This window comes from Rana temporaria, chromosome 11 (assembly GCF_905171775.1).
Source record: "Rana temporaria chromosome 11, aRanTem1.1, whole genome shotgun sequence".
In the NCBI taxonomy this organism is placed as follows: domain Eukaryota; kingdom Metazoa; phylum Chordata; class Amphibia; order Anura; family Ranidae; genus Rana; species Rana temporaria.
In genome coordinates this window covers 44,873,894-44,893,163 of record NC_053499.1, presented here as the reverse complement: position 1 = coordinate 44,893,163, position 19,270 = coordinate 44,873,894, and the positions used below count along the sequence as shown (strand labels likewise).

At 41.9% G+C, this 19,270-nt stretch overlaps 1 protein-coding gene across 1 annotated transcript in view; it reads right to left on the bottom strand.

Annotated features, from left to right (window-relative positions):
* Positions 1-17,128: 17,128 nt before the first annotated feature.
* The window catches only part of TSPAN32 (tetraspanin 32), a 54,702-nt gene continuing 52,560 nt past the window's right edge, over positions 17,129-19,270 (bottom strand). The window contains exon 8 of the mRNA XM_040328476.1: positions 17,129-17,341. Within this exon, the coding sequence (XP_040184410.1) occupies positions 17,177-17,341 (165 nt within the window). The 3' untranslated portion in view covers positions 17,129-17,176. The remainder of the gene's footprint in view (positions 17,342-19,270) is intronic.

Sequence of the window (19,270 nt, the reverse complement as noted above, 5' to 3'; positions counted from 1 at the left end):
AAACACTCCCTCATTTATGACCTATACCAAACCTACTGAGATACGGTGACAACAGGAGGAAGGAGATATTTTTGGAAGATTGAGGAGACTTTTAAGGCAATCCATTGAAATGAATCCCAGTATGAGCAAGGAGTTCTTAATGCTGAACACACCATAGGCATCTGGTGAGTAGAACTCCTAAGGGAGACCCGGTATGAAGATTATTTTACAATTGGAAGTTTCAAGGATTTTATGAAATACATCGGTTTAAGAGACTTTTACAGTTTTTTCTGTGAATGGACTTTATGCATTTTATTCCTTTTGGTTTACATGATTTTATATTTTAAACCTATTTCATTTTGTGGTCATACACATTGCATTCATCCTCACTCAGTGAGACTAATTTAGCAGACGGTTAATTACAGATTTAATTAGTCACCTTAGCGCTGTTAGTGCTTCTATTCAGAGACACATTGCTTTTCATATATATATATATTAGCCAGTAGGTTAGGGTGGCCAGACATCCCCAGTTTCAGGGGACAGTCCCCTGAGTGAGGACACTGTCCCCGGACCAAGTCTGTCCCTGGTTTTGTCCCCAGATTGGATTTAATAGGGGCAGGGGCAATTTCAAAGACAATCAGTGCAGAATTAAAATAAAAAAAATAGAATTACACCCCCCCGCTCCGCCGTGCCTACTACCATAGGGGGGTTATATTTTTACCATTATCTGTGCCCCTTTCTGATGATCATGTGCTGGGCGCATGCCCATTCAGCTTTGCTCGCATGTTCCTCTGCCTTGGCTCAAACCCTGGCCAGCCACCTGCCTATCTCCTTGCCTTCCCTGGCGGAGTGATCTTCCTCCGCTCCCCATCCAGTAGTAGCCAGGGGCCCGAAGAGTAAGACTTAAGAAGATGTGAGGCGGGCGGCGGCGGCGACGGGCAGAGAGTCGCTGATTGTTGCCATTACTAGTAAAGAAAAAATATGTTCCTGGATTTCATTTTAAAAATCTGGTCACCTTACAGTAGGTGGGATTGAACCAGAAGTGTCTCTGTGGCAAGAAAGGTTGAGCAGGCCCTGTCCTGGGTAGAACTTCATGTTACAGTCTTTCTTTGCCATTTACATCCTGGGTGTGGACATTTAGCAGGCAGACTTTCTCAGTTGGCAGTGGCTAGATCTGGGAAAATGATCTCTAACCGCAGAGGTGTTCCAGGACCTGCGTGAGGTCAGATGTTGAACTCCTGGGCCCGGATTCAGAAAGAAGATACGACGGCGTATCTCCTGATATGCCGTCGTATCTCTGAGTCCGGCCGACGTATCTATGCGCCTGATTCATAGAATCAGGCGCATAGATCTTCCTAAGATCCGACAGGTGTAAGTGACTTACACCATCGGATCTTAGGCTGCAATCTCCCGCTGGCCGTTAGGTGGCGCTTCCGTTTGTATACGCGAGGAATATGCAAATGAGGAGTTACGCCAATTCAGAAACGAACGACCGGCGTTTTTTTTTACGCCGTTTGCGTTCGGCTTTTACCCCTGCTATATGCGGCGTATCCTATGTTAAGTATGGCCGTCGTTCCCGCGCCGAGTTTTTGAATTTTTTACGTCGTTTGCGTAAGTCGTTCGCGAATACGGATGGACGTAATTTACGTTCACGTCGAAACCAATGACGTCCTAGCGACGTCATTTAGAGCAATGCACGCTGGGAAATTTTACGGACGGCGCATGCGCAGTTCGTTCGGCGTGGGGACGCGCTTGATTTAAATCTTACACGCCCCCTAGCCGCAAAATTTGAATTCCGCCGGGGGATTTACGATACGCCGCCGCAAGTTTACAGGCAAGTGCTTTCTGAATAAAGCACTTGCCTCAAAAACTTGCGGCAGTGTAACGTAAATCAGATCTAAAGATCCGCTAAACTATCTGAATCTACCCCCTGGCCTCCAGGTTCAAACAACAAACTGAGCAGGTTTGTCTCCAGCTACAGAGATCCTCTAGCAAAAGTAGCTGATGCTCTGGTGACGTGGGATCAGTATGCCTTTCCTCTTTTGAAACAACTTCCTCTTCTACTTCGTAGGATCTGAAATTGTTTTGTCTTAACATTATAATGACATCTCATTAATTCCTATTCACTGCAGTGCATTGTGATGTGGTATTACTGTGTCATGTTGAACTACCGTGAAGGTCTGAATGCAGTTATTTTTTGTAATGCATTTCACTGCTGGGTTCTGTAGTCCTATCTTGTTTGTTGCCCTGACAGAGTAGGGTTAGTGTTATCACCCTGGGACAGGAAGTGTCACTGCAGGAATCACAAGGTAAAAAGAAAGATAAAAAATACCTAAGAAATAAAAAAAATATGTAGCCATTGGATCCAAGGGCTGGTAAGATGTAATATATTACATTTTTTTTTTTTTTTAGGGTTTAGATATGCTTTAACCACTTAAGCCCCGGATGAATTTGCCCCCTTCCTGACCAGGTCATGCAACATTAAACCCAAACAAAATTCACATCCTTTATTTCCCACAAATAGAGCTTTCTTTTAGTGGTATTTGATCACCTCTGTGGTTTTAATTTTTTTGCGCTATAAACAAAAGTAGGGCGACAATTTTGAAACAAACACAATATTTTTTACGCTTTGCTATAATAAATATCCAAAATAAAAAAAAATGATTTCTTCATCAGTTTAGGCCAAAATGTATTCTACACATTTGTGGTTAAAAAATAAATAAATAAAATTGCAATAAGCGTATATTGATTGGTTTGCACAAAAGTTATAGCGTCTACAAAATAGGGGATAGATTTATGGCATTTTTTTTTTTTACTAGTAATAGTAGGGATCAGCGACATTGCGGCAGACAGATCGGACACTTTTTTGGGACCACTGACATTTATACAGCGATCAGAGCTAAAAATAGCCACTGATTACTGTATAAATGTCACTGGCAGGGGAGGGGTTAACACTAGGGGGTGATCAAGGGGTTAATTGTGTTCCCTAGGTGTGTTTCTAACTGTGAGGGGAAGGGACTGACTGGGGAGGAGACAGATTGTTGTTCCTACTTAGTAGGAGAACAGGGATTAGTGTGTTTACACACACACAAATCTCCGTTCCTGCTCTTGTGCCCGCGGTCGCCCGCAATGGCTCTTAAAGGAGCCGCCTTAAATATACAGCGATTCACGTAAAAGAGCCATTCTGCCGCCGTATATATAAAGGAGTCGGTTGGGAAGTGGTTAAGAAAGTATAGAAACCAGAGAGCCAGGCAACTAGCATTTAGGCCTGGATTCACACCTATGCAGGTTGCAGTTTGCATATTCCAGGTGCATTTTGCATTTTTCAACACACATTTTTGATTCATTGAACCACAAACCAGAAAAAATCCCTGGCCCTTTCCATAAAAATGCACAGATGTGACTACATCCATAGGAAACCATGTTAAATGGACTGTATTTTGTTTCTGCAAAACTGAAAAATGCATAGGTGTGAACCAGGCCTTATAGAAGGTGAGGCAGCCAGCTACCATATGTCTTTCAATGCAGGTTTCTTTTGAAGGCAAATAATACGTGTGGGACAGGCATAGGAGGTTATTTACAAAAGGCAAATCCAAAGTGCACTTGAAATTGCCCTGAGAGTGCACCTGGAAGTGCAGTTGCTGTAGATCCGAGGGATAGATCTGAAATGTCCGATAGAAGTCTGATCGTGTATGAGGCGTAAAAGGGGTTGTAAATGTACATTTTTTTTCCTAAATAGCTTCCTTTACCTTAGTGCAGTCCTCCTTCACTTACCTCATCCTTCGATTTTGCTTTTAAATGGCCTTATTTCTTCTGAGAAATCTTCACTTCCTGTTCTTTTGTCTTTTGCAGGGCCGATCTTAGGGTCATATGCGCCTGGGTGCAGAAATATTTCTGGCGCCCCTACAAGGGCGTGGTCACCTTACTAACTCTTCCCCCTTTACAATTGTTTCTATGGCAACGACTCAAACAGAGATGCTCCCCTAAGGAGTCATTGTTACCCCGGGATCCTCCCATGATCTCTTAACAATAAACGAAATACAGGAAGAGAAGCAGAGTACACTAATTGAACCTGGAGGGGGGTCGGTCACCAATTTTAAAAGGGTCCTGTGTATTTTTTAGTCCGGTTCAGTATCCAATTTGCACCTAAATCACATGAACCGCTGAATGGAAACCGTACCGGACTCTGCACCAAAACCAAACCTTCATATATATGAACCCAGCCTTAAAGGGGTTGTAGGGCTTAGTTTTTTTAAAATAACAAACATGTTATACTTACCTCCACTGTACAGTTAGTTAGTGGCCCCGATCCTCGTTTTCTGGGGTCCCTCGGCTCCTCCCCGCAATAGCTAACCCCCAAGGGGGTTAGCTTGCAGGCACGCTCCTGTGATACAGTCGACGGCTATAGCCGTCGACTGTATCACTCGGCCCCACCCCTCGGCGCGCCGCGTCATTGGATGTGATTGACAGCAGCGCGAGCCAATGGCTGCGCTACTATTAATCTATCCAATCAACGGCCAGACTCCGTTTAGAAGAGGTCATCGTGGGACGCACACAGCAGGTAAACGGGCTCAGGTAAGTTAAATGGGAGGGCTGGGGGGGGGGCCATCATTGCCAGGTGTTTTTTCACCTTAATGCATCCTATAAACAAGTACAACCCCTTTAGGCTAGCCATAAATGGGTCTTCTTTTCTTGCTCAACCAACAGATCGAACAAAAAATACTGACTCAGTTCCACCTCCACACACTTGATGTTGATGCGGGTATCCTCCCAGCTGCGTCATTGCATTCTGCAGCAAGGAGACTTCCCTGTCCATCACTGATCAATGCTCCAGTCTATAACCTGCAGCATTGATCGAGCAAGAAAATACCGTCAGGGCGGTTGAACAGAAATCGACTGGTAGATTGACTTTCAGTGGCGCCCATCCATGCACCCCGCCCCTAATCTCCATGATGGACATATGGATTCCAATGGGGTTTTTATTTGTAAGTGACAATAGCAAATTAAAATTTGCTATTGTCTTCCTGATTCTCCTCCCGGCCAATCAGGAAGCGGGTCCTGGGACCTGTCACCCGAGGTTGAGAGGAGAAGTGATCCTATTGACTGCCGAGGAGGAGCAGATGCAGGGGAAGCCGCCGTGAAGCCCAGGAGGAGAATACGCAGGGTGAAGTCACCGCCCGGAGGAAACGCTGCCCGCGACCTAGATGGGGTAAGTGCAGGGCTGGTGACCGACCGACCAGAGGGCGTGCCACCCCCCAAAAAAATGCCACCATCCGCCACTGTTGACAACCACAGTGGCCTCACATGGATCGAAATTTGGCTTGTCCCTGCTAAACCGGCTCAATTTAGATCCATGTATGGCCAGCCTTATGAGTTACATTGTTCTCAGCTATCACAGAGGATTGCACTGCCACGCCCCCCAGAAGAAGAGCAGGGTCCTGTAGTCCTATCTAGTGCCATTTGTCCTGATACAGTAGGGTGAGTGAGACATTGTCATCCTAGGACTGGAAGTGTGTTAATGGAAGATTCACTGGAAAGGAACAGAAGCTTGAAAAAAAGAAAAGTAATGTTGCCACCACATTTTAGCAATGGAAAGCTGCGGTATATTACATTTACTTTTTGGTTTAGATACCCTTTAAAAAGAGTCTGAAATCATAGCGCTGTGTAGTCTTTATAATGAAATACATGTGGTCCTATATGATTTTCCTGGCACTGGAGTACATTTGAATACAGCTTTACACACACGTCCCTGTTCTGCCTCTCGTACCCGCGATTGCTTGTGGCTGGCAGTCTTCGCGACCGCCGGTCACGAGCATCGGCACCCCCGCAGTGCAGCAGGCGCGCGCCCGCTATCCCGCTTAAAGGGATCGATGTACAGCTACGACGGTTCGTGGGATCGTGCCGACCTGCCGTATAAGGTTAGCAAGTGGTTAATTGAACAAACTGAAGTTAGAAGCTGATTGGATACCATGCACCACTGCACCAAATTTTGCACTCTCCAGTTTCAGTAAATCAACTCTAATGTAAAACACAATCCTCAAGCAGTAATAAGAAGCTTGGGATGGTGACCGCAAAAATCTGCTGGGTCACTATGAGGTTAATTACAGAAAGAAAATTGTATGTGAGAGAGGCACAGGTACGTCCCCTTTAAGAAGCCGCTGCACTCTCTGTGACTGTGCCCGCGGGCCTCGAGATCTCGATGTTCGCCGGCTGCCCGCGATCGTGTCACGGAGAGGCAGAACAGGGAGATGCCTATATAAACAAGGCATTTCCCTTTTCCTGTTCTGCCTAGTGACAGGACAGTGATCTACTGCTCCCTGTCATCAGGAGCACTGATCAATGTCGTGCCACTGGTAGCCCACCCCCCCCCCCACAGTTAGAATCACTACCTAGGTCACACTTAACCCCTTCCTCAGCACCTAGTGGTTAACCCCTTCCCTGCCAGTGTCATTTACACAGTAATCCGTGCATTTTTATAGCACTAATCGCTGTATAAATGGAAATGGTCCCAAAATAGCGTCCAAAGTGTCAGCCATAATGTCGCAATAGAAAATCGTAGATCACCACCATTACTAGTAAAAAAAATAATAAAAATGCCATAAAACTATCCCCTTATTGGTTAGACGCTATAACTTTTGTGCAAACCAATCAATATACACTTATTGCAATTTTTTTACCAAAAATATGTAGAAGAATACAAGTCAGCCTAAATTGAGGAAGAAATTCAGTTTTTTATATATTTTTTGGGGATATTTATTATAGCAAAAAGTAAAAAAATATTGCTTTTTTTTCTAAATTGTCGCTCTTTTGTTTATAGTGCAAAACAATTTAATTGCAGAGGTGATCAAATATCACAAAAAGAAAGCCCTATTTGTGGGAAAAAAAGGACCTCAATTTTGTTTGGATGCAATGTCGCACGACCGCGCAATTGTCAGTTAAAGCAACGCAGTGCTGAATCTCAAAAAGGGCAGTGGTCAGGAAGGGGATAAATTCTGAAGTGGTTAATGTGACCTATAAACTGTACAACTTTGTAATAGAGGGCACCAATGAAAACTCATAAAAGTATGATATAACTTCAACCATAATTTTGAAGTCTGGTATGAAGTCTAATTTTTTTTTATTCTGTATGTAGTGTAAACATTGCAGTTATTAATATCCCTTCGACTAGCGGCAGACCGTGGGCGGAGTGCGCTAGAGGAATACATTATCTTATTTTACATCTGCCAAGGTTTTGTAACAAAAAAATTCCAAACTCTACTGTGAGAGTTCAAGTTGTAGGTCACCGATTTTTTTTCTGTAAATGTAAACAATAGTCTTAGAAATTGTGAGGGTTGGATTTCCTAGCCTGACATTGACTAGCCAAGCTACTTATGTTCTTGGTAGAATTTTACAATAAAGTACAAATAAAAATAGGTTGATTGTCACCTGAGCTTGGTTGAGAAAGGTCAGCACAGGGAATGTCAGGGCCATGAAAGAATAAAATAGAGTAGTGGCCCCATGGGATTGTCACCCCTAATACCCATTTGTTTAATACATAAATTTTACTCTTAATAGAGGGCTATGATAATTGTTAAGTACACGTCTCCCTATGGCTGCTTTGCTGGTTCTTTCTTTTTTGTGTTTCAGGTGACAATCTGCCTGCTGTTACTAGGAAGATTTATCTCAATAGAGGGCTATGATAATTGTTTGGATTGGTGACAAATCCTTTGGCGGGAAACATCTAGCCAATGAGCGTAACCTTTTACTTATATTCTCTCCTGTAACTGGGAGGAGTCAGCATTTACCTCAGGTCTGTCAGCTGGACTCACCTCTGGATTCTCCTCAGCCTTCCTTCTGGATCGTTTGACCTGCTCTCCCACCCTCCCTCCCCTTTAATTGCCTTTGTCGCGGTCCCCTTTATGTGGGTAATGTCGCCCACTTTGTGGGTGGACAGTGGTTAGTACACTGTTACTGGTTTATTATAAGATATTACCGCTTGAGTCTTAGTGACTAAGCAAGTTGGTCTGTTATTGGTTACCAACAGTTCTGTTTGATATTGAAGGTCTATCTTTTTGGGTAATGTCGCCCACTTTGTGGGTGGACAGTGGTTGTTAAACTGGTATTTGGTTGGTATAAGATCTTGCTGCTTGAGTCTTAGTGACTGAGCATGTTGGTCTGTTAATGGTTAACAGCGATTCTGTTTGGTATTAAAAGTTCATTTCATAATTAAAATTGTTTTAAACCCAATAAAGGGACCACGGCCTAAACTTCTCCACAATCCTTGTGTTTTTTATTTTATATTTTAGGTATGTTCTTATGGTATGATGGGTGTTGATGGGGTGTACAATTCCATGACTATGATGTCCTTTATGAAGCAGTGAAATCTATTCACTGCTTCATTTGCTGGCCTTCACAGTGGAGATCTTTCTTCTCTGGGTGCCAGTTTATGAAGCGGAGTAGATCGCTTCACCCTTGGAGGGGTTTATGTCACAATTTGTTTGTCACAATTATTCTAAAGAACTACAGTAAAACCTTGGTTTGTGAGCATAATTCATTCCAGAAACATGCTTGTAATCCAAAGCACTTGTATATCAAAGCATTTTTTTACAGGGTATAAAAGAGAAGAGAGGCACCTCTAAGTGTAGCAATAAGTTGCTAAATGTTGTACCTTCATTAAATGTAATCATATTGCTACACTGAGGCCCCGTATACACGACCGAGTTTCTCGGCAGAATTCAGCCAGAAACTCGATGGGAGCCGTATTCTGCCGAGGAAACCGGTCGTGTGTACACTTTTGTCCGAGGAAACCGACGAGGAACTCGTTCTCTATTTCCTCGTTAGTCATTGGGGAAACTTGGCTCGCCGAGATCCTCGGCGGCTTCACAAGGAACTCGACGAGCAAAACGATGTGTTTTGCCCGTCGAGTTTCTCGGATGTGTGTACGGGGCCTTAGAGGCGCCTCTCTTCTTTTTTATACTTGTGACATGACGCTACTCTTATATCAAGACATCGCTTGTATATCAAGGCAAAGTTTATTAAAACATTTTGCTTGTCTTGCAAAACGCTTTAAAACCAAGTTTTTACTGTACTTTCTTATGTATATTTATCATATAACAGAAGTTAAATAAGGTTTTTCTATTTAAAGTGACTCATGCCATTTCTCTTGCTATTCCATCTAACAGTACTTCTGCATAAAGGCTGTTGTACGTTTATTATTGCTCCCTTTTTCAGGACACATCTCTTTAGCAAACCCTAGATAGCAGTTGTGCAAACTATGTAAAATTCTGGTACAGGTCTGGGGAAGCATATAACTCACTCCCCTTCCTACCATATAACAGCTCTAGTACGGTGGAACCTCAGATTGCGAGAAACGCGGTTAACGAGCGTTTCACAATACGAGCACTTTATTTCCTAGAATCCTTACGAGTGTTGTCTCGCAAAACAAGCAGGATTCAGACCAAAGCGGTATTCAGTACCGCATTTGGCCTGAGGTGGGGGGGTTGCCGGAAAGGCCAGAGGTCAGTTCGGCTGACCTCGGCAAACCTCGGAAAGGCTCGTGAACGGAACCTCTGGCCATTCCTGCTGTTTCTGAGGTTCTCCGGCACCCCCCCGCCCCTGGCCGAATGCCGTATTGCATGCCATTGAAGTCAATGCGGAACAAATTATTTTTGTTTCCATTGACTTCAATGGGGAAACACGCTTTGATATGCGAGTACTTTGGAATACGAGCATTCTCCTGGAACGAAATATGCTTGTAATCCAAGGTTCCACTATACTTGCCGCTTGGCTACTCAGGCACTCAGAATTCTCAAATTGGGAAATGTGGAGTCCTTAACTCTGCCTAAGATCCAAGCCTAGAGAAGCTTACAAAAGGCTTCAGCTCTTCACTTTTAGCAGGTGAATGGAGCACTGGTGGTATTTACTGTCAGACAGAGGCATGTGCAGTATATATATCGGCGCCATGCTTGCAGCCACCACCATGAAGGCTCCATGAATGGTACCCTCCAACAACTTTTTTCAAAAACTCCCGGTAGCGACTATGAGATTGTGAGCCTGGAAATTATTTTATAAAGTAACAAGCATCACAGACCAACATTTTGGGGCCTCATATGATCCCTTTTTCAATGCAGAGAAAGGGATCTCACGAGGTCCTGAAAAGTTGGCCTCTGAAGCCTGTTGCTTTATGTAATATTTTCCAGGCTCACAATCTCCGTCGCTACCAGGAGTTTTAAAAAAAGTTGTTAGGAGGATATCATTCATGATGCCTTCATGGTGTTGGCTGCAAGCGTGGCAATACCAAGGTGTGTTGGTGAAGATCCCTACTTTACGATGATTGTACCAATTCACCACAGAACCCTACATAAACTGTGGTCGAGTCTGTAAGCAACATATTACAGTCACCAAGCTACTTTATTTTAGACACAAATCCATACTAAACTTGTATAAATTATTTTACTCCTTTTGGCTACAGTAAATGTGGGGGATTACTAATAAATTATTTATTCAAGTTTTTGTTGCACCTTTGACAGTGTCTGGAAAATCATTCCATTTCTGAGCTGTTAACCAATATGTACAATCTTATAGCTAGATTCACAAAGACCGCCCTAACTTTGCGGTGGCGTAGTGTATCGTGTTTACGTGTTTACACTACGCCGCCGTAAGTTAGCGAGGCAAGTACATGATAATGGTCTTTCAGATTTAGATGTTTCCCCTTCGTGAGAATCGTTTACCCAGTTCTGCCTCTATTCCATATCTAACACCAATGGATCACGTTCCAGTTGAGAGTTTTTTTATATATGATTTTGTACTTACAATTAATTATATTAACATTTTTTATAGCATCACCTTGGACTACACACATGCTGCTCAGGGGGTTTAACATTATGGGACACTACATTTGGTATTCCCTGTACCGCGCTGCAATGTGCAATACTCCTCCTATTAATAATAGGGGTATGATCGAGTGACGCGTTGTCTGTGTTACTTGGACCGCACTGTGGGACGCAACGTTGGCGTGTTGACGTCGGGGCGCAGCCATGTGATTATGTGCCGCCCATTGGTGGAGAGTGCTTTCGACGCTCTTCTGCCATATGCGGCCGGCGAGGAGGAGGGGACTTTGCTTGTGTCCTGTGGATCGCATCGTGACACGCAGCGCCGACGTGTTTACGTCGGGGGGCGTGGTCACGCGATCGTGTGCCGCTGGTTGGTGGAGAGTGTTGTCGACGCTCTTCTGTCATATACGGCCGACGAGGAGGACGAGACGTTGTCTCGTTGGGAGGTGTGTTCACCTCCTCTTTCGTCTCGTTTGATTGGCTTGTGTCGCGTCGCATCCCTTGCGCCCTATGGGCTAATTAATGACATCCAAACAACGCAGGTTTATACAATCGAGCACCGCCTTTCTCCATCCGGTCTATGGAACGCACACACGGAAATGATTGACTCCTTGGAACGCACGCCAGGAGTTCATGGCGGATTGGGCTGGGATTCTCACGGAGGCAGGATCAACAGGTATTTAATGCATGGGAGATGCAGGGGACAGATAGATACCCCAGTTGAAGTCTTTGTGAGACGAAACCGGTAGGGTTTTTCTGTTCTATCACATCTCCACTGCATTTTATTGGAACACTCCTCACATCCATCCAGGGTGGGAGTTCTTATTGCTGCTGTTATTTATTCATTTTTCAGTTTGCTTTTTGATGTGTGATTTCTGCAAGTTTGACTTTTTAATTTATTACTTGTCACTTGTGTGGACATTTTTGAGGAATTTTTATTAAATACTTTTTTACACTATGAGGAGCACCTCCATTTTTTTATATTTTTTCTCCCATTCATGATTGGGGTGTGTGAGCTACTGCTATTGGTGAATTCCGGATACAATCAAGTGTCGTGACAAACGGAACCGAATGGTGATCGTCTTGGCCCCGTACCATCTTCGCGATGACGTTCCTGCCTAGACAGTCGGTCTAAACCAAGCCCTGACGACCCTCCCATCGTATGGTGAGATAGAGGGTCCATCGGTTCCGGTAAGAGTATTTACTCACATATCAATATGTCCAGCACGGAAGATTGTATCTGATGTTTATTGCTCCACCCATTGTTTGAAGACAACATACAGCACTTTGATCCAGTTCTGATTGAATGGACTATTATCACTGTGTATTGGGTCACTGCTGTTGAGACTCACCTCATTGTTACTCACTATAACATAAACGTGACCTTTTACCTTATTGTTTTGGAAGACTACACATATATATTTTGGTGTACTGCAACTATTTTGCCTTTAGGCACACCGCTACATATGCGCCTGGTTGATTCGGGTGCCTTTATAGATTGAATGTGTCCTATACACATTTTGTGGTACATTTTGTTTTGTTTTATTTCCCACACGTGTTATTATTGTTTTCACGTCAATCTTTTGGTTGACATTTAAGTGTGGTTCCCCTTGTGGAGCTTTGAGTGATTGCAGGCTCCATATTTGGGTGACACACCCATACACCTGATTGACCTTGCTGGGTCAATCTGTATTCACTTTATTTCTCAGGTTACCCCTCTCAGGGTTCCTTTTAGCGCCACATTTTTTAATTTTTTTAAGTACATGATTCACAAAGTACTTGCCTGCTAAGTTACGGCGGCGGGCGTAAGGGCGGCTAATTCAAATTCGGCTGAGGGGGCGTGTTTTATGTTAATGAGGGTTGACCTGACGTGATTGACGTATTTTACGAACGGCGCATGCGCCGTCCGTGTACATATGCCAGTGTGCATTGCGCAAAAGTACGCCGCACGGTCCTATTGGTTTCGACGTGGACGTAAATTACGTAAATCCCTATTCACGGACGACTTACGCAAACGACGTAAAATTTTCTAATTTCGACGCGGGAACGACGGCCATACTTAACATTACTATTCCAGCTATTTGATGGAATAACTTTAGGCCTGAAAGTGCGTTACGTAAACAGCGTATCTTTACTGCGTCGGGCAAGCGTACGTTTGTGAATCGGCGTATCTACTCATTTACATATTCTAGGCCGACCGCAATGGAAGCGCCACCTAGCGGTGAGCCTAAAAAGTACACTTTAGGATACGACGGTGTAAGACACTTACGCCGCTCGTATCTGAGCCTAATTTAAGCGTATCTGGTTACCAGAATACGCTTAAATTAGCGTTGGCGCAGATTCAGACCTAGGCTGGCGTATCTACTGATACGCCAGCCTAAGTCTTTCTGAATCTGGCTATTAGTGTGGAGCCTAATCTGAAAAGAACAACTTTGGGGTCCATAAAGTATGTTAGCGATCAGAACAATTTGATAAGATCATTTTTTTTTTGACAAACCCATTTCTGTGGTGACACAAAGGAATAATAATTTATAAAGTCAAAGAAAGAAATAATCAAAAATAAAACTTTCAAAATGGTTTATTTTTTTTTCTACAGTATTGGTTTTGAAAAAAATTAAAATAAAATAAAACATACCAATAATGGTTTCACCAGACCAATACAACATACGTCTGCTCACAAAATATCTAAATTTACTAAATTAGCAGTCATAAAAGTGTACAGATTTCTGGTATGTCTATGTAGCTAAAAAAATAAAAAATAAAAACAGACATTAAAGCAATTGCCCTGTTTAATTTTAATTACTAATAAATACTATATTAATGTATAAAAAAATATTCCCATGACTTTCTCTTATTTTCTCAATTTTGATCTGTTACATATACAATTAAAAGTGTTTTGTTATATTTTTTACTGTTTTTTTTAAATTATTTCTTATTTCTATAGCGTTCCTCTCCGTGGGGACTCAAAGTGCTTTATCTGCTTTTTGGGCAGATGGTACTGCGGTAGAGTACCATGCTAGAGCCACTCTTAGACAAGAGGCATTAAACCCACCAAGATGACTTTGTAGGGTTGGAGGAAACTGGAGTACCAAGAAGAAACCCACACAAGCATAGGGAGAAGATGCAGCACATGCAAACTCCATGCAGATATTGGCACTCAAACTGCACTATATCTGTTCAATGGGTGAAAACTGTTCATCCTGCCAGAAATGTATAGCTATTCCATGTTCTGTTTTCTCAAGGAGTCTATGGAGCCCTCCCAGTTCTTATATCGGGCTGCAAAACAATTCTACTTATTTTGTGGACAAGAGGAGAGGGGAAAGGATGCTGTGGTTTAGCAAGAGACCATTGGACAGGGCTGACACCATTTTTTACAATTTCCCACAAGAGGAAATTAGAAGATAAAGATCAAACATTCAGGTTGCACAACACGGCATTCTCTTTCTCTAATTGGACTTTAATGCAACAACAACATGGCTTACAATGTATAAACTCTCCCACTGGACATGGTTCCTCGCCTGCTGTATTTCAGCATTAATCCTTGTACACATAAGTAATTATTTTTTTTGCTCAGTATTATTTTTTTTCAACTCAGTAGGGCTGAACAAAAAAAAAAAACTGACAACTCAGGAGTTCGATGTTCGATGTTAGTACAGCAATCTTCCCTGCTGTGCTATTGTGTTATGATAGGGGGCTGCCCCCCCCCCCCTGCCAGAACACTCTGTTCAGCGCTTTCCGAGTCATAGGGAGCCGGTCGGCAGACCTTTTTCGGTCATGCCCCTTCTGTTGGTCAGGTTCCAGTACACACGGGCCGAATGTCATCTGGTTTCTGTTGAACCAGCCGATGCCACCCGACGACATTCGGCCCATGTGTACTTGGCTTCAGTTAGGGCTTAATCACAGGAAGCAAGCCCTAACTAGGGTAAAAACGCACCCAAGAAGAAGCCATGCCCAGGGAAAAAAATTTGTACATTGCAAGCTATGTTATTGTTTCATTAAAGTTTGTTAAAGCGGAGGTCCACCCTAAAAAAAGAAAATACATAAAAAGGCTCCAAAAAAACAAAAAATTTAAATTTGAAAAATATTTTCTTGTCTTTCTCCTCGCGTTATCTTCTGGGGAATGAGGCGCACTGTCTTCTGAGACCTGTGGACCAGCCGCAAAACTCAGCGCGACAGGAAACGGGCTGTGAAGCCGCAAGGCTCCACTGCCTGTTTCCCTTAGTGAGGATGGTGGTGCCGGTACACAATCCGAAGGACGAATCGGCCTCAGGGGGGCCAAAATCGCAGGCGCCCAGGACAGGTAAGTGTCCTTATTAAAAGTCAGCAGCTACAGTGTTTGTAACTGCTGACTTTTAAAAAAAAAAATTTGCAGCTGAAACACCACTTTAAAAGAAAAAGACAATGTAGCAGAGTATGACCTGAATATTTGTTGTTTGTATTTGGAGGGAGGAGACCGATTCTGTGTCTGGTCTGGGCACCCCTGATACTGACTGGTGGATCTAGGAAACTAGAATCTGATTGTACTTCTGGCATGTCAACAGATCATTTCCTATACTTTCAGGTTCTTTAAAAAAAAAAACATGGAGAAATGTGACTGTATTGTATAAATATACTGCATATGTTTTTTGTTTGTTTTTTTTGCCCTGCCATATTGTATACCCACTGGTAGATTCCCTTCCCAATTTTGGTCTTATTTACTAAGCAGCACAGCAGCATTAATAATAATATTATTTATGATATGTATGCAATTAAATTGTAACTGTTTCACAGACATCATATTCCCTCTTTTATTTCCTAACCTGCGGTAAAAAAAATAAGTTACAGTAATCTGGCTGCTATATAGTGTTGAGCAGAATATGCCATATTCGATTTCGCGATATATCTCGAATATATAGTCGAATATTCGAGATATATTCGCTAAATTCGAATATTCGTGATATTTTATCGAAATGAAATGATTGCGAATTTTCGCTATTGCGAATGCGAAAATAATTGCGAATTTTCGATAACTGCGGTAGGAGCACTCTGATTGGCTCAGAATATTCTTTATTTTTTTTCGAAATTTCGCAAAATGCGAATGCGATATTTACTGCGCAATTTCGACAAATGCTGTAGGAGCACTCTGATTGGCTCAGAATATTCGTGATATTTTACAATACAAAATAATTGCGAATATTCGGCAAATGCGGAAGGAGCACTCTGATTGGCTCAGAATATTCTTGATATTTTACAATACAGAATAATTGCGAATATTCGGCAAATGCGGAAGGAGCACTCTGATTGGCTCAGAATATTCTTGATATTTTACAATACAAAATAATTGCGAATATTCGGCAAATGCGGAAGGAGCACTCTGATTGGCTCAGAATATTCTTGATATTTTACAATACAAAATAATTGCGAATATTCGGCAAATGCAGATGGAGCACTCTGATTGGCTCAGAATATTCTTGATATTTTACAATACAAAATAATTGCGAATATTCGGCAAATGCAGAAGGAGCACTCTGATTGGCTCAGAATATTCTTGATATTTTACAATAGAAAATAAAAAGTGTTTTGCATTGGTGGTGATTCTTTACTCTATCCATCTGTCACAGCCGTTTGTCAATCAAACACCTTGAAGATTGAACACGTTCATGCTGCATGCTTTGGACTTTTTTTCACTTCACATATCAAAGACATTTTTATGAAAGATTATTTTTCTATTATTGGGACTATATTTCTTTATATATTTGTTTCACTGTGTATTTCACAAGTTATTTGCGCTTGTTTATTTTATAATTTGCCCACATGTCTTGTCACTAGACATATTTTTTATTCTTGTAGAGCGACTCCATTTTCTGTCTTGTATTAATTAATGTTGTATAACATTTTTGAGTTGCTGCTGTATTCTCCCCTTTTTTTAAGGTATGCGCAATTTTTTCCTTCTTACAAAAAATAATAATATCAAACATACAAATATTCATAACAGAAACATACACAAAGCCCCCCCCTTTTGCATCAGAGACAATCAGAGTTCTCCTACCACAGTTATCGAAAATTCGCAATCATTTTCGCATTCGCAATAGCGAAAATTCGCAATTTTTTTTTTTTCAATTTGGCAACATAAAAGGATCGCCTCAGCTTAGCTACTCGGCCCAGGGTCTCTAATCATACCAGCAATGCTTTTAGACGTCGATAGGATGTGATCTGTTTTAAAAATCAAATTGAAAAAATGCGAATATTCGGAATTGCGAATATTCACCGCGAAATTCGAAATATATCGCGAATACTCGAATATGCCATATTCGAGCCGAATATTCGCAATACGAATATTCGTGAGCAACACTACTGCTATAAGAGATAGAGGGGCTATGGCTGGCTCATTGACCAAAGAGAACCCTTCACTGTACAGAATGGTTTGGCAGAAGCTGAGAAAGTGGGGTATCCTGTGTAGTACCCGGGGGGCAGATTAAAGCATTGTTTAGGCTGTATTCCCCTCTGCGATCCCAGACATTTCCTCTCGGCAGAGAGAAGTAGAGAAAGGACGTAAGCACCATGCCATAGACCTGTAGAAAGATATAGGACATAAATGTTGAGGGTCAGTCATAGATGTATGCATAATGTTAAAACTGGCATAAATACCTATAAAATAGCTTTAAAATATATAGTTTGCTTCTGTATTCTAGTTCTATTCATCTGTAAGTTTGTAATATCACAGCAGAGTCCCATTAGCCTGTAGCTCTCTCTACCTGGATGTTGCTGGTTAAATGCCCACTGCTCACATATTTTATCTTCAATCCTTCTCAATTTCTGGCAAAAGAGGGTTACTGAAATGTCCTTTGGCTGGGCATGCACATCAGACAGTGGTTAGAAGCCAGAAGTTGTTTCAGCTCTTAACCAGTTCAACTCTTGCACCTATATACCCCTTGTGGACCAGAGCAATTTTTACATTTCTGCTAGCGGCCTGTTTATTCTGCAATAACTGTGTCATTAATTAGGATAACAATGACATACTCTAAGGGGCAGATCCTCAAAGAAATTACGCCAGCGTATCTGTTGATACGCCGCGTAATTTCAAATTTTGCGCGTTGTATCTTTGTTTTGGTATCCACCAAACAAGATACAACGGCATCTGTGTTAGATCCGACAGGCGTACACCTTAGTACGCCGTCGGATCTAAGATACAATTTTCTGGCGGCAGCTGGGTGGCGTTCACGTCGTAATCCGCGTCGAGTATGCAAATTAGCTATTTCCGACGATCCACGAACGTACGAGCGGCCGTCGCATTCTTTTACGTTGTTTCCGTTTGGCTTTTTCCGGCGTATAGTTAAAGCTGCTATCTGGTGGCATACTCAATGTTAAGTATGGCCGTCGTTCCCGCGTCTAATTTTGAAAATTTTACGTCGTTTGCGTAAGTCGTCCGTGAATGGGGCTGGACGCCATTTACGTTCACGTAAAAAACAATGACGTCCTTGCGACGTCATTTAGCGCAATGCACGTCGGGAAATTTTAGGGACGGCGCATGCGCAGTTCATTCGGTGCGGGGACGGGCTTCATTTAAATGAAACACGCCCCCTACCCGCCGCATTTGAATTCCGCACCCTTGCGCCGCGAGAGATACACTACGCCGCCGTAACTTACGGCGCAAACTCGTTGTGGATTTGAAACAAAGCCAAGTAAGTTACGGCGGCGTAGCGTATCTTAGATACGCTGCGCCGGTGCAGATCTTTGTGGATCTGCCCCTAAGTATTTGTTTCATGACAAACAGGAGTTTCTTTTTTCTGATTTGTCATGGAAAAAATATTTTATTTTCACATTCTATAAACAAAAATACATAGGAAAATTTAAAAAAATGCTGATCTTTTTTATGGATAGTATAAAAAATAAACAATATTACAGTACATAAACAGAATCAAATGTATTTTATAATTTGTCCCATTTATAATGACACTAAAACCACAGTTCTGCAACAAAGCATTTCAAAGATATTTGCAATATGAACAAAAAATTAAAATTTTCTTTTTTAATTTTATTCATTTTTAATGCAATGCTAAAAACAATAACAAAGAAAATGAAAAAGAATTAAAAAAAGAAGGTAAAAATATTTATAGCTTAAAAAATATTCTTAAAAAAAGTAGAAAAATTATAGCGAGTGCAAGGAATAATTTTGGGCTGTTAATAATTTTTTAAGGGGTTAGAATTTTAATAAACAAAAAATGTAACTTAAAAGGTTTCTTCAACTGACATCATATGCTGATCTAAGCTCCTCCCTTTGATCTGCAGATGAATGAAACACAGTAGGTACAAAGTGACAATGTGACTTTGTATATCTGAATCACACTGATCAGTGTTTACAAACACTGATCATAGTTACATAGTTAGTCTGGTTGAAGAAAGACACAAGTCCATTTAAACAGAAGGTCACAATCCAAAACCCCTCATGGATTTGACATGGGACAGACCAGGTAGGTAAAAAAGTACAAAACATTTATTGT